Source organism: Crinia signifera, chromosome 1 (assembly GCF_055691185.1).
Source record: "Crinia signifera chromosome 1, ASM5569118v1, whole genome shotgun sequence".
NCBI lineage: Eukaryota > Metazoa > Chordata > Amphibia > Anura > Myobatrachidae > Crinia > Crinia signifera.
In genome coordinates this window covers 480,161,988-480,177,973 of record NC_139217.1, presented here as the reverse complement: position 1 = coordinate 480,177,973, position 15,986 = coordinate 480,161,988, and the positions used below count along the sequence as shown (strand labels likewise).

The window sequence follows — 15,986 nt, the reverse complement described above, 5'->3', positions numbered from 1 at the left end:
GTGTAAATCTGACAGTGAAACCACCAGTGCCTCCCTGGCCACTCACCTCACTGCACCGCACTGCTGACATGTTCTTTATATGTCTTGATGTGAGGACATCCAGTGGCCACAATGGGTATAGCAAGACTTTATACAGTCATAGACCATTACATAGGAAGCATGAACATTGGGGAGTAAAATAACCTGCCTATAGGCGATCCACCCAGTGTCATATGTATAATGTGAGCGCAGGCCATTTCTCTTCTATACGTGTCCGGAGTCACCAGAGCCCTGCGTATGCACAGCAGACCTGGCACACGGAGCTAAATGTCCACCCCTGGCTCCACCTATACATATGAAATGCACCAGTGAGAAGCCGTCTCCTGATGACATCATGTTTGCCGTATAAAGTATATAGGTCTGTGGGTTGGAATTTTTTTCTGTGTGCGGCTGCTGTGCGCTGTTCTGTGTGTGGCTGCTGTGCACTGTTCTGTGTGTGGCTGCTGTGCGCTGTTCTGTGTGCGGCTGCTGTGCGCTGTTCTGTGTGCGGCTGCTGTGCGCTGTTCTGTGTGCGGCTGCTGTGCGCTGTTCTGTGTGCGGCTGCTGTGTGCGGCTGCTGTGTGCGGCTGCCGTGCTGTTCTGTGTGCGGCTGCCGTGCTGTTCTGTGTGCGGCTGCTGTGTGGTGTTCTGTGTGCGGCTGCTGTGTGGTGTTCTGTGTGCTGTGCTGTGTGCGGCTGCTGTGTGGTGTTCTGTGTGCGGCTGCTGTGTGCTGTTCTGTGTGCTGTGCTGTGTGCGGCTGCTGTGTGGTGTTCTGTGTGCGGCTGCTGTGTGGTGTTCTGTGTGCGGCTGCCGTGCTGTTCTGTGTGCGGATGCTGTGCGCTGTTCTGTGTGCGGCTGCTGTGCGCTGTTCTGTTCTGACATGACTTAAGGTCGAATTTGCATAAAGGTCGACATGAGGAAGGTCGACTGGTCATACGGTCGACATGGGGTTTTCACTGTTTTTTGACCCGAATGTCGACACAGTCGACATGGACACAGTTGGCAATGAGAATCGGACCCTCGCATCGCTCGCTTCGCTCGCAATGCTTCGGGCACGGTGCCTCGCTACGCTCGGCACACTATTTTATTCTCCCACCACGCCCTAGTGGATGGTAGGGCATGAAATACTGCCTGTTGGCACATGTCGGCTCAAAAAAAGTGAAAAACCCATGTCGACCTTATGACCAGTCGACCTTCCTCATGTCGACCTTTATGCAAATTCGACATTAAGTCATGTCAGAACAGAACAGCGCACAGCAGCCGCACACAGAACAGCGCACAGCATCCGCACACAGAACAGCACGGCAGCCGCACACAGAACACCACACAGCAGCCGCACACAGAACACCACACAGCAGCCGCACACAGCACAGCACACAGAACAGCACACAGCAGCCGCATGTCGACCTTAAGTCAGGTCGACCTTCCTGCCAGTCGACCTAGTGGGGTCGACCTAATGACTGTAGACCTAAGTTCATTGTAATAGATGACCGCTTCCCGTTCCTGGTATGGTGCATGCTGTATGTACGCCTACGGCATGTAATCAGTATGTCTCTATGGGGGTTATTCTAGTTCATTGTAATAGATGACCGCTTCCCGTTCCTGGTATGGTGCATGCTGTATGTACGCCTACGGCATGTAATCAGTATGTCTCTATGGGGGTTATTCTAGTTCATTGTAATAGATGACCGCTTCCCGTTCCTGGTATGGTGCATGCTGTATGTACGCCTACGGCATGTAATCAGTGTGTCTCTATGGGGGTTATTCTAGTTCATTGTAATAGATGACCGCTTCCCGTTCCTGGTATGGTGCATGCTGTATGTACGCCTACGGCATGTAATCAGTATGTCTCTATGGGGGTTATTCTAGTTCATTGTAATAGATGACCGCTTCCCGTTCCTGGTATGGTGCATGCTGTATGTACGCCTACGGCATGTAATCAGTGTGTCTCTATGGGGGTTATTCTAGTTCATTGTAATAGATGACCGCTTCCCGTTCCTGGTATGGTGCATGCTGTATGTACGCCTACGGCATGTTATCAGTATGTCTCTATGGGGGTTATTCTAGTTCATTGTAATAGATGACCGCTTCCCGTTCCTGGTATGGTGCATGCTGTATGTACGCCTACGGCATGTTATCAGTGTGTCTCTATGGGGGTTATTCTAGTTCATTGTAATAGATGACCGCTTCCCGTTCCTGGTATGGTGCATGCTGTATGTACGCCTACGGCATGTAATCAGTGTGTCTCTATGGGGGTTATTCTAGTTCATTGTAATAGATGACCGCTTCCCGTTCCTGGTATGGTGCATGCTGTATGTACGCCTACGGCATGTAATCAGTATGTCCCTATGGGGGTTATTCTAGTTCATTGTAATAGATGACCGCTTCCCGTTCCTGGTATGGTGCATGCTGTATGTACGCCTACGGCATGTAATCAGTATGTCTCTATGGGGGTTATTCTAGTTCATTGTAATAGATGACCGCTTCCCGTTCCTGGTATGGTGCATGCTGTATGTACGCCTACGGCATGTAATCAGTATGTCTCTATGGGGGTTATTCTAGTTCATTGTAATAGATGACCGCTTCCCGTTCCTGGTATGGTGCATGCTGTATGTACGCCTACGGCATGTAATCAGTATGTCTCTATGGGGGTTATTCTAGTTCATTGTAATAGATGACCGCTTCCCGTTCCTGGTATGGTGCATGCTGTATGTACGCCTACGGCATGTAATCAGTATGTCTCTATGGGGGTTATTCTAGTTCATTGTAATAGATGACCGCTTCCCGTTCCTGGTATGGTGCATGCTGTATGTACGCCTACGGCATGTTATCAGTATGTCTCTATGGGGGTTATTCTAGTTCATTGTAATAGATGACCGCTTCCCGTTCCTGGTATGGTGCATGCTGTATGTACGCCTACGGCATGTAATCAGTATGTCTCTATGGGGGTTATTCTAGTTCATTGTAATAGATGACCGCTTCCCGTTCCTGGTATGGTGCATGCTGTATGTACGCCTACGGCATGTAATCAGTGTGTCTCTATGGGGGTTATTCTAGTTCATTGTAATAGATGACCGCTTCCCGTTCCTGGTATGGTGCATGCTGTATGTACGCCTACGGCATGTAATCAGTATGTCTCTATGGGGGTTATTCTAGTTCATTGTAATAGATGACCGCTTCCCGTTCCTGGTATGGTGCATGCTGTATGTACGCCTACGGCATGTTATCAGTATGTCTCTATGGGGGTTATTCTAGTTCATTGTAATAGATGACCGCTTCCCGTTCCTGGTATGGTGCATGCTGTATGTACGCCTACGGCATGTAATCAGTATGTCTCTATGGGGGTTATTCTAGTTCATTGTAATAGATGACCGCTTCCCGTTCCTGGTATGGTGCATGCTGTATGTACGCCTACGGCATGTTATCAGTGTGTCTCTATGGGGGTTATTCTAGTTCATTGTAATAGATGACCGCTTCCCGTTCCTGGTATGGTGCATGCTGTATGTACGCCTACGGCATGTAATCAGTATGTCCCTATGGGGGTTATTCTAGTTCATTGTAATAGATGACCGCTTCCCGTTCCTGGTATGGTGCATGCTGTATGTACGCCTACGGCATGTAATCAGTATGTCTCTATGGGGGTTATTCTAGTTCATTGTAATAGATGACCGCTTCCCGTTCCTGGTATGGTGCATGCTGTATGTACGCCTACGGCATGTAATCAGTATGTCTCTATGGGGGTTATTCTAGTTCATTGTAATAGATGACCGCTTCCCGTTCCTGGTATGGTGCATGCTGCCTACGGCATGTAATCAGTATGTCTCTATGGGGGTTATTCTAGTTCATTGTAATAGATGACCGCTTCCCGTTCCTGGTATGGTGCATGCTGTATGTACGCCTACGGCATGTAATCAGTGTGTCTCTATGGGGGTTATTCTAGTTCATTGTAATAGATGACCGCTTCCCGTTCCTGGTATGGTGCATGCTGTATGTACGCCTACGGCATGTTATCAGTATGTCTCTTTGGGGGTTATTCTAGTTCATTGTAATAGATGACCGCTTCCCGTTCCTGGTATGGTGCATGCTGTATGTACGCCTACGGCATGTTATCAGTATGTCTCTATGGGGGTTATTCTAGTTCATTGTAATAGATGACCGCTTCCCGTTCCTGGTATGGTGCATGCTGTATGTACGCCTACGGCATGTAATCAGTATGTCTCTATGGGGGTTATTCTAGTTCATTGTAATAGATGACCGCTTCCCGTTCCTGGTATGGTGCATGCTGTATGTACGCCTACGGCATGCAATCAGTATGTCTCTATGGGGGTTATTCTAGTTCATTGTAATAGATGACCGCTTCCCGTTCCTGGTATGGTGCATGCTGTATGTACGCCTACGGCATGTAATCAGTATGTCTCTATGGGGGTTATTCTAGTTCATTGTAATAGATGACCGCTTCCCGTTCCTGGTATGGTGCATGCTGTATGTACGCCTACGGCATGTAATCAGTATGTCTCTATGGGGGTTATTCTAGTTCATTGTAATAGATGACCGCTTCCCGTTCCTGGTATGGTGCATGCTGTATGTACGCCTACGGCATGTAATCAGTATGTCTCTATGGGGGTTATTCTAGTTCATTGTAATAGATGACCGCTTCCCGTTCCTGGTATGGTGCATGCTGTATGTACGCCTACGGCATGTAATCAGTATGTCTCTATGGGGGTTATTCTAGTTCATTGTAATAGATGACCGCTTCCCCTGGTATGGTGCATGCTGTATGTACGCCTACGGCATGTAATCAGTGTGTCTCTTATTATAGACACAAATTCGCCCAATACTAGAGAAAATTACCACTAGGCGCTCAGGATATAGAAAATGAATCAATAAAATATGCAAATATATAAAACTTTATTACTTAAAAAATCACATGAAATATATACTTAGGGATAAAAATAAAAATGAAAAATAGACATAGAAATAAACCTTAAAGAAAAATAAATATAAATAACTTAAATAATAAGTAGGATAGGTTTAAAAGATATAATTACTCAAATGAGCAAAGTATAATGCACTGTGAAACATAACATGAAAGGTATACACATGTATTATTATGTGTCCATCTGATGTTGGTATTGTATTTAGGCAATTGGTCAATTTCAGACCCTTAGTTTAGTGCAAACCCAGAGGTCCACTTTGTGGTTTTGCTGTCCTCTCTATATTTTGATCCACACCTATAAATTTTAAGTCCCAAAAGAGTCTCTTGTACGTGGGTGTGTGGCACAAAGGGAAGAGTTAGCTATTCATTAATGGCTCACTTACGTGTGCAGATTCCTGCCTCCCTTGTGTTGTGGGTGGCTTAGGGTCCAAGGTTTGGTGGATTGCCGCTTGTATAGAGAAGCTGGCTGGCACACTGAAGTTGAGTGAGCAATGTCCACAGATGCTCCGTGACTTGAGCAGCGTTTCCCCGCTGAGCCGCCGGAACAAATAACCGGGTGAATGGTCTGTAATGCTTCAGGCAGGGGCTCCTTTAGTGAGGTGTGGAAGCCGAATTGGCAGCACCTGCCGTCGTTTGTGTGCACCGCTGCAGGTGTCTCCGTGCTGGGGTAATTTTGTGCAATCTGCACGGTTTGTCGTTTCCCCCTCGGTAGCCACTTATCAGGCAGGAGCTTCTGGATCCTTAAATGACGCGTTTCGCTGTGCACTGGGTGGCTTTATCAATTGGCCAAACATTCGCCCAAACATACACGCTAAGGGCCTGATTCAGACCTGATCGCTGCAAATTCGCACATTGGGCAATTATCTATACACTGCTTATGCATGTGGTCTACAGTACGCAGCCGCCAGGCCAACCTGCCATAAACTCTCACAACTAGATTGTTCTCTGGCTGTCTGCAAGCTGATTGACAGGGAGTGGGCAGTGTAACAGGGTAGCAGTCAGGACAAGGCAGGCAGCCTAACAGGGTCGCAGTCAGGACAAGGCAGGCAGTGTAACAGGGTCGCAGTCAGGACAAGGCAGGCAGCCTAACAGGGTCGCAGTCAGGACAAGGCAGGCAGTGTAACAGGGTCGCAGTCAGGACAAGGCAGGCAGCCTAACAGGGTCGCAGTCAGGACAAGGCAGGCAGCGTAACAGGGTCGCAGTCAGGACAAGGCAGGCAGCGTAACAGGGTCGCAGGCAGGACAAGGCAGGCAGCGTAACAGGGTCGCAGTCAGGACAAGGCAGGCAGCCTAACAGGGTCGCAGTCAGGACAAGGCAGGCAGCGTAACAGGGTCGCAGTCAGGACAAGGCAGGCAGTGTAACAGGGTCGCAGTCAGGACAAGGCAGGCAGTGTAACAGGGTCGCAGTCAGGACAAGGCAGGCAGTGTAACAGGGTCGCAGTCAGGACAAGGCAGGCAGTGTAACAGGGTCGCAGTCAGGACAAGGCAGGCAGTGTAACAGGGTCGCAGTCAGGACAAGGCAGGCAGTGTAACAGGGTCGCAGTCAGGACAGGGCAGGCAGTGTAACAGGGTTGCAGTCAGGACAGGGCAGGCAGTGTAACAGGGTCGCAGTCAGGACAAGGCAGGCAGCCTAACAGGGTCGCAGTCAGGACAAGGCAGGCAGAGTAACAGGGTCGCAGGCAGGACAAGGCAGGCAGCGTAACAGGGTCGCAGGCAGGACAAGGCAGGCAGAGTAACAGGGTCACAGGCAGGACAAGGCAGGCAGCGTAACAGGGTCGCAGGTAAGGCAGGACAAGGCAGGCAGCCTAACAGGGTCGCAGTCAGGACAAGGCAGGCAGTGTAACAGGGTCGCAGTCAGGACAAGGCAGGCAGCGTAACAGGGTCGCAGTCAGGACAAGGCAGGCAGCGTAACAGGGTCGCAGTCAGGACAGGGCAGGCAGTGTAACAGGTTCGCAGTCAGGACAAGGCAGGCAGTGTAACAGGGTCGCAGTCAGGACAAGGCAGGCAGCGTAACAGGGTCGCAGTCAGGACAAGGCAGGCAGCGTAACAGGGTCGCAGTCAGGACAAGGCAGGCAGCGTAACAGGGTCGCAGTCAGGACAAGGCAGGCAGTGTAACAGGGTCGCAGTCAGGACAAGGCAGGCAGCGTAACAGGGTCGCAGTCAGGACAGGGCAGGCAGTGTAACAGGGTCGCAGTCAGGACAAGGCAGGCAGCGTAACAGGGTCGCAGGCAGGACAAGGCAGGCAGCGTAACAGGGTCGCAGTCAGGACAAGGCAGGCAGCCTAACAGGGTCGCAGTCAGGACAAGGCAGGCAGCGTAACAGGGTCGCAGTCAGGACAAGGCAGGCAGCGTAACAGGGTCGCAGTCAGGACAGGGCAGGCAGTGTAACAGGGTTGCAGTCAGGACAGGGCAGGCAGTGTAACAGGGTCGCAGTCAGGACAAGGCAGGCAGCCTAACAGGGTCGCAGTCAGGACAAGGCAGGCAGCGTAACAGGGTCGCAGTCAGGACAAGGCAGGCAGTGTAACAGGGTCGCAGTCAGGACAAGGCAGGCAGTGTAACAGGGTCGCAGTCAGGACAAGGCAGGCAGCGTAACAGGGTCGCAGTCAGGACAGGGCAGGCAGTGTAACAGGGTCGCAGTCAGGACAAGGCAGGCAGTGTAACAGGGTCGCAGTCAGGACAAGGCAGGCAGTGTAACAGGGTCGCAGTCAGGACAAGGCAGGCAGTGTAACAGGGTCGCAGTCAGGACAAGGCAGGCAGCGTAACAGGGTCGCAGTCAGGATAGGGCAGGCAGCGTAACAGGGTCGCAGTCAGTACAGGGCAGGCAGCGTAACAGGGTCGCAGTCAGGACAGGGCAGGCAGCGTAACAGGGTCGCAGACAGGGCAGGCAGCGTAACAGGGTCACAGTCAGGACAAGGCAGGCAGCCTAACAGGGTCGCAGTCAGGACAAGGCAGGCAGCGTAACAGGGTCGCAGTCAGGACAAGGCAGGCAGTGTAACAGGGTCGCAGTCAGGACAAGGCAGGCAGTGTAACAGGGTCGCAGTCAGGACAAGGCAGGCAGTGTAACAGGGTCGCAGTCAGGACAAGGCAGGCAGTGTAACAGGGTCGCAGTCAGGACAAGGCAGGCAGTGTAACAGGGTCGCAGTCAGGACAAGGCAGGCAGTGTAACAGGGTCGCAGTCAGGACAGGGCAGGCAGTGTAACAGGGTTGCAGTCAGGACAGGGCAGGCAGTGTAACAGGGTCGCAGGCAGGACAAGGCAGGCAGCGTAACAGGGTCGCAGGCAGGACAAGGCAGGCAGAGTAACAGGGTCGCAGGCAGGACAAGGCAGGCAGCGTAACAGGGTCGCAGGTAAGGCAGGCAGCCTAACAGGGTCGCAGTCAGGACAAGGCAGGCAGTGTAACAGGGTCGCAGTCAGGACAAGGCAGGCAGTGTAACAGGGTCGCAGTCAGGACAAGGCAGGCAGCGTAACAGGGTCGCAGTCAGGACAGGGCAGGCAGTGTAACAGGTTCGCAGTCAGGACAAGGCAGGCAGTGTAACAGGGTCGCAGTCAGGACAAGGCAGGCAGCGTAACAGGGTCGCAGTCAGGACAAGGCAGGCAGTGTAACAGGGTCGCAGTCAGGACAAGGCAGGCAGTGTAACAGGGTCGCAGTCAGGACAAGGCAGGCAGCGTAACAGGGTCGCAGTCAGGACAGGGCAGGCAGTGTAACAGGGTCGCAGTCAGGACAAGGCAGGCAGCGTAACAGGGTCGCAGGCAGGACAAGGCAGGCAGCGTAACAGGGTCGCAGTCAGGACAAGGCAGGCAGCCTAACAGGGTCGCAGTCAGGACAAGGCAGGCAGCGTAACAGGGTCGCAGTCAGGACAAGGCAGGCAGTGTAACAGGGTCGCAGTCAGGACAGGGCAGGCAGTGTAACAGGGTTGCAGTCAGGACAGGGCAGGCAGTGTAACAGGGTCGCAGTCAGGACAAGGCAGGCAGCCTAACAGGGTCGCAGTCAGGACAAGGCAGGCAGCGTAACAGGGTCGCAGTCAGGACAAGGCAGGCAGTGTAACAGGGTCGCAGTCAGGACAAGGCAGGCAGTGTAACAGGGTCGCAGTCAGGACAAGGCAGGCAGTGTAACAGGGTCGCAGTCAGGACAAGGCAGGCAGTGTAACAGGGTCGCAGTCAGGACAAGGCAGGCAGTGTAACAGGGTCGCAGTCAGGACAAGGCAGGCAGTGTAACAGGGTCGCAGTCAGGACAGGGCAGGCAGTGTAACAGGGTTGCAGTCAGGACAGGGCAGGCAGTGTAACAGGGTCGCAGTCAGGACAAGGCAGGCAGCCTAACAGGGTCGCAGTCAGGACAAGGCAGGCAGCGTAACAGGGTCGCAGTCAGGACAAGGCAGGCAGTGTAACAGGGTCGCAGTCAGGACAAGGCAGGCAGTGTAACAGGGTCGCAGTCAGGACAAGGCAGGCAGCGTAACAGGGTCGCAGTCAGGACAGGGCAGGCAGTGTAACAGGGTCGCAGTCAGGACAAGGCAGGCAGTGTAACAGGGTCGCAGTCAGGACAAGGCAGGCAGTGTAACAGGGTCGCAGTCAGGACAAGGCAGGCAGTGTAACAGGGTCGCAGTCAGGACAAGGCAGGCAGCGTAACAGGGTCGCAGTCAGGACAGGGCAGGCAGCGTAACAGGGTCGCAGTCAGTACAGGGCAGGCAGCGTAACAGGGTCGCAGTCAGGACAGGGCAGGCAGCGTAACAGGGTCGCAGACAGGGCAGGCAGCGTAACAGGGTTGCAGTCAGGACAAGGCAGGCAGCGTAACAGGGTCGCGGACAGGGCAGGCAGCGTAACAGGGTCGCAGTCAGGACAAGGCAGGCAGCGTAACAGGGTCGCAGACAGGGCAGGCAGCGTAACAGGGTCGCAGTCAGGACAGGGCAGGCAGCCTAACAGGGTCGCAGTCAGGACAAGGCAGGCAGTGTAACAGGGTCGCAGTCAGGACAAGGCAGGCAGTGTAACAGGGTCACAGTCAGGACAAGGCAGGCAGTGTAACAGGGTCGCAGGTAAGTCAGGACAAGGCAGGCAGTGTAACAGGTTCGCAGTCAGGACAAGGCAGGCAGTGTAACAGGGTCGCAGTCAGGACAAGGCAGGCAGTGTAACAGGGTCGCAGTCAGGACAAGGCAGGCAGTGTACAAGGTCGCAGTCAGGACAAGGCAGGCAGTGTAACAGGGTCGCAGTCATTGTTGCGGAAAGGCGATTCCAAAGATTAGTAGGTGATCGTGTCCCAAATTCTGCTGAGATGTTCAATTTCCATTGATCACCCACAAGATGAAGAGGAGATGGTAGGGAGCTGACGCTGACTATAATAACTACGCCGGCTGCAGGAACACTACGCTGATTCTGACAGTGACTCTACGCTGACTATAATAACTATGCTGGCTGGGGGAACACTACGCTGATTCTGACAGGGACGCTGACTATAATAACTACGCTGGCCATGGGAACACTACGCTGATTCTGACAGGGACGCTGACTATAATAACTACGCCGGCTGCGGGAACACTACGCTGATTCTGACAGGGACGCTGACTATAATAACTACGCCGGCTGCGGGAACACTACGCTGATTCTGACAGGGACGCTGACTATAATAACTACGCTAGCCGTGGGAACACTACGCTGATTCTGACAGTGACGCTGACTATAATAACTACGCTAGCCATGGGAACACTACGCTGATTCTGACAGGGACGCTGACTATAATAACTACGCTGGCTGCGGGAACACTATGCTGATTCTGACAGGGACGCTGACTATAATAACTACGCTAGCCGTGGGAACACTACGCTGATTCTGACAGGGACGCTGACTATAATAACTACGCCGGCTGCGGGAACACTACGCTGATTCTGACAGCGACGCGGACTATAATAACTACACCGGCTGCGGGAACACTACGCTGATTCTGACAGGGACGCTGACTATAATAACTACGCTAGCCGTGGGAACACTACGCTGATTCTGACAGGGACGCTGACTATAATAACTACGCCGGCTGCGGGAACACTACGCTGATTCTGACAGGGACGCTGACTATAATAACTACGCTAGCCATGGGAACACTACGCTGATTCTGACAGGGACGCTGACTATAATAACTACACTAGCCGTGGGAACACTACGCTGATACTGACAGGGATGCTGACTATAATAACTACGCTAGCCATGGGAACACTACGCTGATTCTGACAGGGACGCTGACTATAATAACTACGCCGGCTGCGGAAACACTACGCTGATTCTGACAGGGACGCTGACTATAATAACTACGCTAGCCGTGGGAACACTACGCTGATTCTGACAGGGACGCTGACTATAATAACTACGCCGGCTGCGGGAACACTACGCTGATTCTGACAGGGACGCTGACTATAATAACTACGCTAGCCGTGGGAACACTACGCTGATTCTGACAGGGACGCTGACTATAATAACTACGCTGGCTGCGGGAACACTATGCTGATTCTGACAGGGACGCTGACTATAATAACTACGCTAGCCGTGGGAACACTACGCTGATTCTGACAGGGACGCTGACTATAATAACTACGCTAGCCATGGGAACACTACGCTGATTCTGACAGGGACGCTGACTATAATAACTACGCCGGCTGCGGGAACACTACGCTGATTCTGACAGCGACGCGGACTATAATAACTACACCGGCTGCGGGAACACTACGCTGATTCTGACAGGGACGCTGACTATAATAACTACGCTAGCCGTGGGAACACTACGCTGATTCTGACAGGGACGCTGACTATAATAACTACACTAGCCGTGGGAACACTACGCTGATACTGACAGGGATGCTGACTATAATAACTACGCTAGCCATGGGAACACTACGCTGATTCTGACAGGGACGCTGACTATAATAACTACGCCGGCTGCGGAAACACTACGCTGATTCTGACAGGGACGCTGACTATAATAACTACGCCGGCTGCGGGAACACTACGCTGATTCTGACAGGGACGCTGACTATAATAACTACGCTAGCCGTGGGAACACTACGCTGATTCTGACAGGGACGCTGACTATAATAACTACGCTAGCCATGGGAACACTACGCTGATTCTGACAGCGACGCTGACTATAATAACTACGCCGGCAGCGGGAACACTACGCTGATTCTGACAGTGACGCTGACTATAATAACTACGCTAGCCGTGGGAACACTACGCTGATTCTGACAGGGACGCTGACTATAATAACTACGCTAGCCGTGGGAACACTACGCTGATTCTGACAGGGACGCTGACTATAATAACTACGCTAGCCGTGGGAACACTACGCTGATTCTGACAGGGACGCTGACTATAATAACTACGCTAGCCGTGGGAACACTACGCTGATTCTGACAGGGACGCTGACTATAATAACTACACTAGCCGTGGGAACACTACGCTGATTCTGACAGGGACGCTGACTATAATAACTACGCCGGCTGCGGGAACACTACGCTGATTCTGACAGTGACGCTGACTATAATAACTACGCTAGCCGTGGGAACACTACGCTGATTCTGACAGGGACGCTGACTATAATAACTACGCTAGCCGTGGGAACACTACGCTGATTCTGACAGGGACGCTGACTATAATAACTACGCTAGCCGTGGGAACACTACGCTGATTCTGACAGGGACGCTGACTATAATAACTACACTAGCCGTGGGAACACTACGCTGATTCTGACAGGGACGCTGACTATAATAACTACGCCGGCTGCGGGAACACTACGCTGATTCTGACAGGGACGCTGACTATAATAACTACGCTAGCCGTGGGAACACTACGCTGATTCTGACAGGGACGCTGACTATAATAACTACGCTGGCTGCGGGAACACTATGCTGATTCTGACAGGGACGCTGACTATAATAACTACGCTAGCCGTGGGAACACTACGCTGATTCTGACAGGGACGCTGACTATAATAACTACGCTAGCCATGGGAACACTACGCTGATTCTGACAGGGACGCTGACTATAATAACTACGCCGGCTGCGGGAACACTACGCTGATTCTGACAGCGACGCGGACTATAATAACTACACCGGCTGCGGGAACACTACGCTGATTCTGACAGGGACGCTGACTATAATAACTACGCTAGCCGTGGGAACACTACGCTGATTCTGACAGGGACGCTGACTATAATAACTACACTAGCCGTGGGAACACTACGCTGATACTGACAGGGATGCTGACTATAATAACTACGCTAGCCATGGGAACACTACGCTGATTCTGACAGGGACGCTGACTATAATAACTACGCCGGCTGCGGAAACACTACGCTGATTCTGACAGGGACGCTGACTATAATAACTACGCCGGCTGCGGGAACACTACGCTGATTCTGACAGGGACGCTGACTATAATAACTACGCTAGCCGTGGGAACACTACGCTGATTCTGACAGGGACGCTGACTATAATAACTACGCTAGCCATGGGAACACTACGCTGATTCTGACAGCGACGCTGACTATAATAACTACGCCGGCAGCGGGAACACTACGCTGATTCTGACAGTGACGCTGACTATAATAACTACGCTAGCCGTGGGAACACTACGCTGATTCTGACAGGGACGCTGACTATAATAACTACGCTAGCCGTGGGAACACTACGCTGATTCTGACAGGGACGCTGACTATAATAACTACGCTAGCCATGGGAACACTACGCTGATTCTGACAGGGACGCTGACTATAATAACTACACTTGCCGTGGGAACACTACGCTGATTCTGACAGGGACGCTGACTATAATAACTACGCTAGCCGTGGGAACACTACGCTGATTCTGACAGGGACGCTGACTATAATAACTACGCTAGCCGTGGGAACACTACGCTGATTCTGACAGGGACGCTGACTATAATAACTACGCTAGCCGTGGGAACACTACGCTGATTCTGACAGGGACGCTGACTATAATAACTACGCTAGCCATGGGAACACTACGCTGATTCTGACAGGGACGCTGACTATAATAACTACGCTAGCCGTGGGAACACTATGCTGACTCTGACAGGGACGCTGACTATAATAACTACGCCGGCTGCGGGAACACTACGCTGATTCTGACATGGACGCTGACTATAATAACTACGCTAGCCGTGGGAACACTACGCTGATTCTGACAGGGTTGCTGACTATAATAACTACGCTAGCCATGGGAACACTATGCTGATTCTGACAGAGACGCTGACTATAATAACTACGCTAGCCGTGGGAGCACTACGCTGATACTGACAGGGAAGCTGACTATAATAACTACACTTGCCGTGGGAACACTACGCTGATTCTGACAGGGACGCTGACTATAATAACTACGCCGGCTGCGGGAACACTACGCTGATTCTGACAGGGACGCTGACTATAATAACTACGCCGGCTGCGGGAACACTACGCTGATTCTGACAGGGACGCTGACTATAATAACTACGCTGGCCGTGGGAACACTACGCTGATTCTGACAGGGACGCTGACTATAATAACTACGCTGGCCGTGGGAACACTACGCTGATTCTGACAGGGACGCTGACTATAATAACTACGCTGGCCGTGGGAACACTACGCTGATTCTGACAGCGACGCTGACTATAATAACTACACCGGCTGCGGGAACACTACGCTGATTCTGACAGGGACGCTGACTATAATAACTACGCTAGCCATGGGAACACTACGCTGATTCTGCGGGGTACGCACGCACTGTATATATACCCGCACGCTGAGTACACACGCACTGTATATATACCTGCACACTGAGTACGCACGCACTGTATATATACCTGCACGTGGGGTACACACGCACTGTATATATACCTGCACACTGAGTACACACGCACTGTATATATACCTGCACACTTAGTACACACACACTGTATATATACCCGCACGTGGGGTACGTACGCACTGTATATATACCTGCACACTGAGCACACACGCACTGTATGTATACCCGCACACTGAGTACACACACACACTGTATATATACCCGCACGCTGAGCACACACGCACTGTATATATACTCGCACGCTGAGCACACACGCACTGTATATATACTCGCACGCTGAGCACACACGCACTGTATATATACCCGCACGCTGAGCACACACGCACTGTATATATACCCGCACGCTGAGCACACACGCACTGTATATATACCCGCACGCTGAGCACGCACGCACTGTATATATACCCGCACGCTGAGCACGCACGCACTGTATATATACCCGCACGCTGAGCACGCACGCACTGTATATATACCCGTACGCTGAGTACGCACGCACTGTATATATACCCGCACACTGAGTACCCGCACACACACACACACACACTGTATATATATACCCGCACACTGAGTACCCGCACACACACACACACACACTGTATATATACCCGCACACTGAGTACACACACACACACACACACACACACACACACACACACTCTGTATATATACCCGCACACTGAGTACACACACACACACACACACACACACACTGTATATATACCCGCACACTGAGTACACACACACACTCTGTATATATACCCGCACACTGAGTACACACACACACACACACACACACACTGTATATATACCCGCACACTGAGTACACACACACACACTGTATATATACCCGCACACTGAGTACACAGACAGTGACGGCCACTCTCTGATCTCTGTTCTCAGGAATCCCGATAGACCTTTGTCCCTGTGGGTGTGACCGGCACATTACCTGGCACTCTCTCTCCTCTGTGACACACATCTCACTGGCAGCCAGACATGGACAGTACAAGGAAACTGATGGAAAGCTACCAGGGGGCATCGCAGGGATACAGGGTGCCCGAGCACGGCTGGAGGATATGCCTAGCACATGAATTTACAGAGAAGAGGAAACCCTTTCAACTGGAGAATGTGTCCCCCTCTGAAGTAATAACACATATCCCCCTGGGCATCAGGTGAGAGCCCTCTGTCCCCTGCTGTC

At 51.9% G+C, this 15,986-nt stretch overlaps 1 protein-coding gene across 1 annotated transcript in view; it reads left to right on the top strand.

The window, feature by feature from the left end:
• Nucleotides 1-15,986, top strand: part of GBA2 (glucosylceramidase beta 2) — a 109,220-nt gene that overhangs the window by 5,395 nt on the left and 87,839 nt on the right. Inside the window, exon 3 of the mRNA XM_083155490.1 lies at nt 15,692-15,960. Within this exon, the coding sequence (XP_083011616.1) occupies nt 15,785-15,960 (176 nt within the window). The 5' untranslated portion in view covers nt 15,692-15,784. The remainder of the gene's footprint in view (nt 1-15,691; nt 15,961-15,986) is intronic.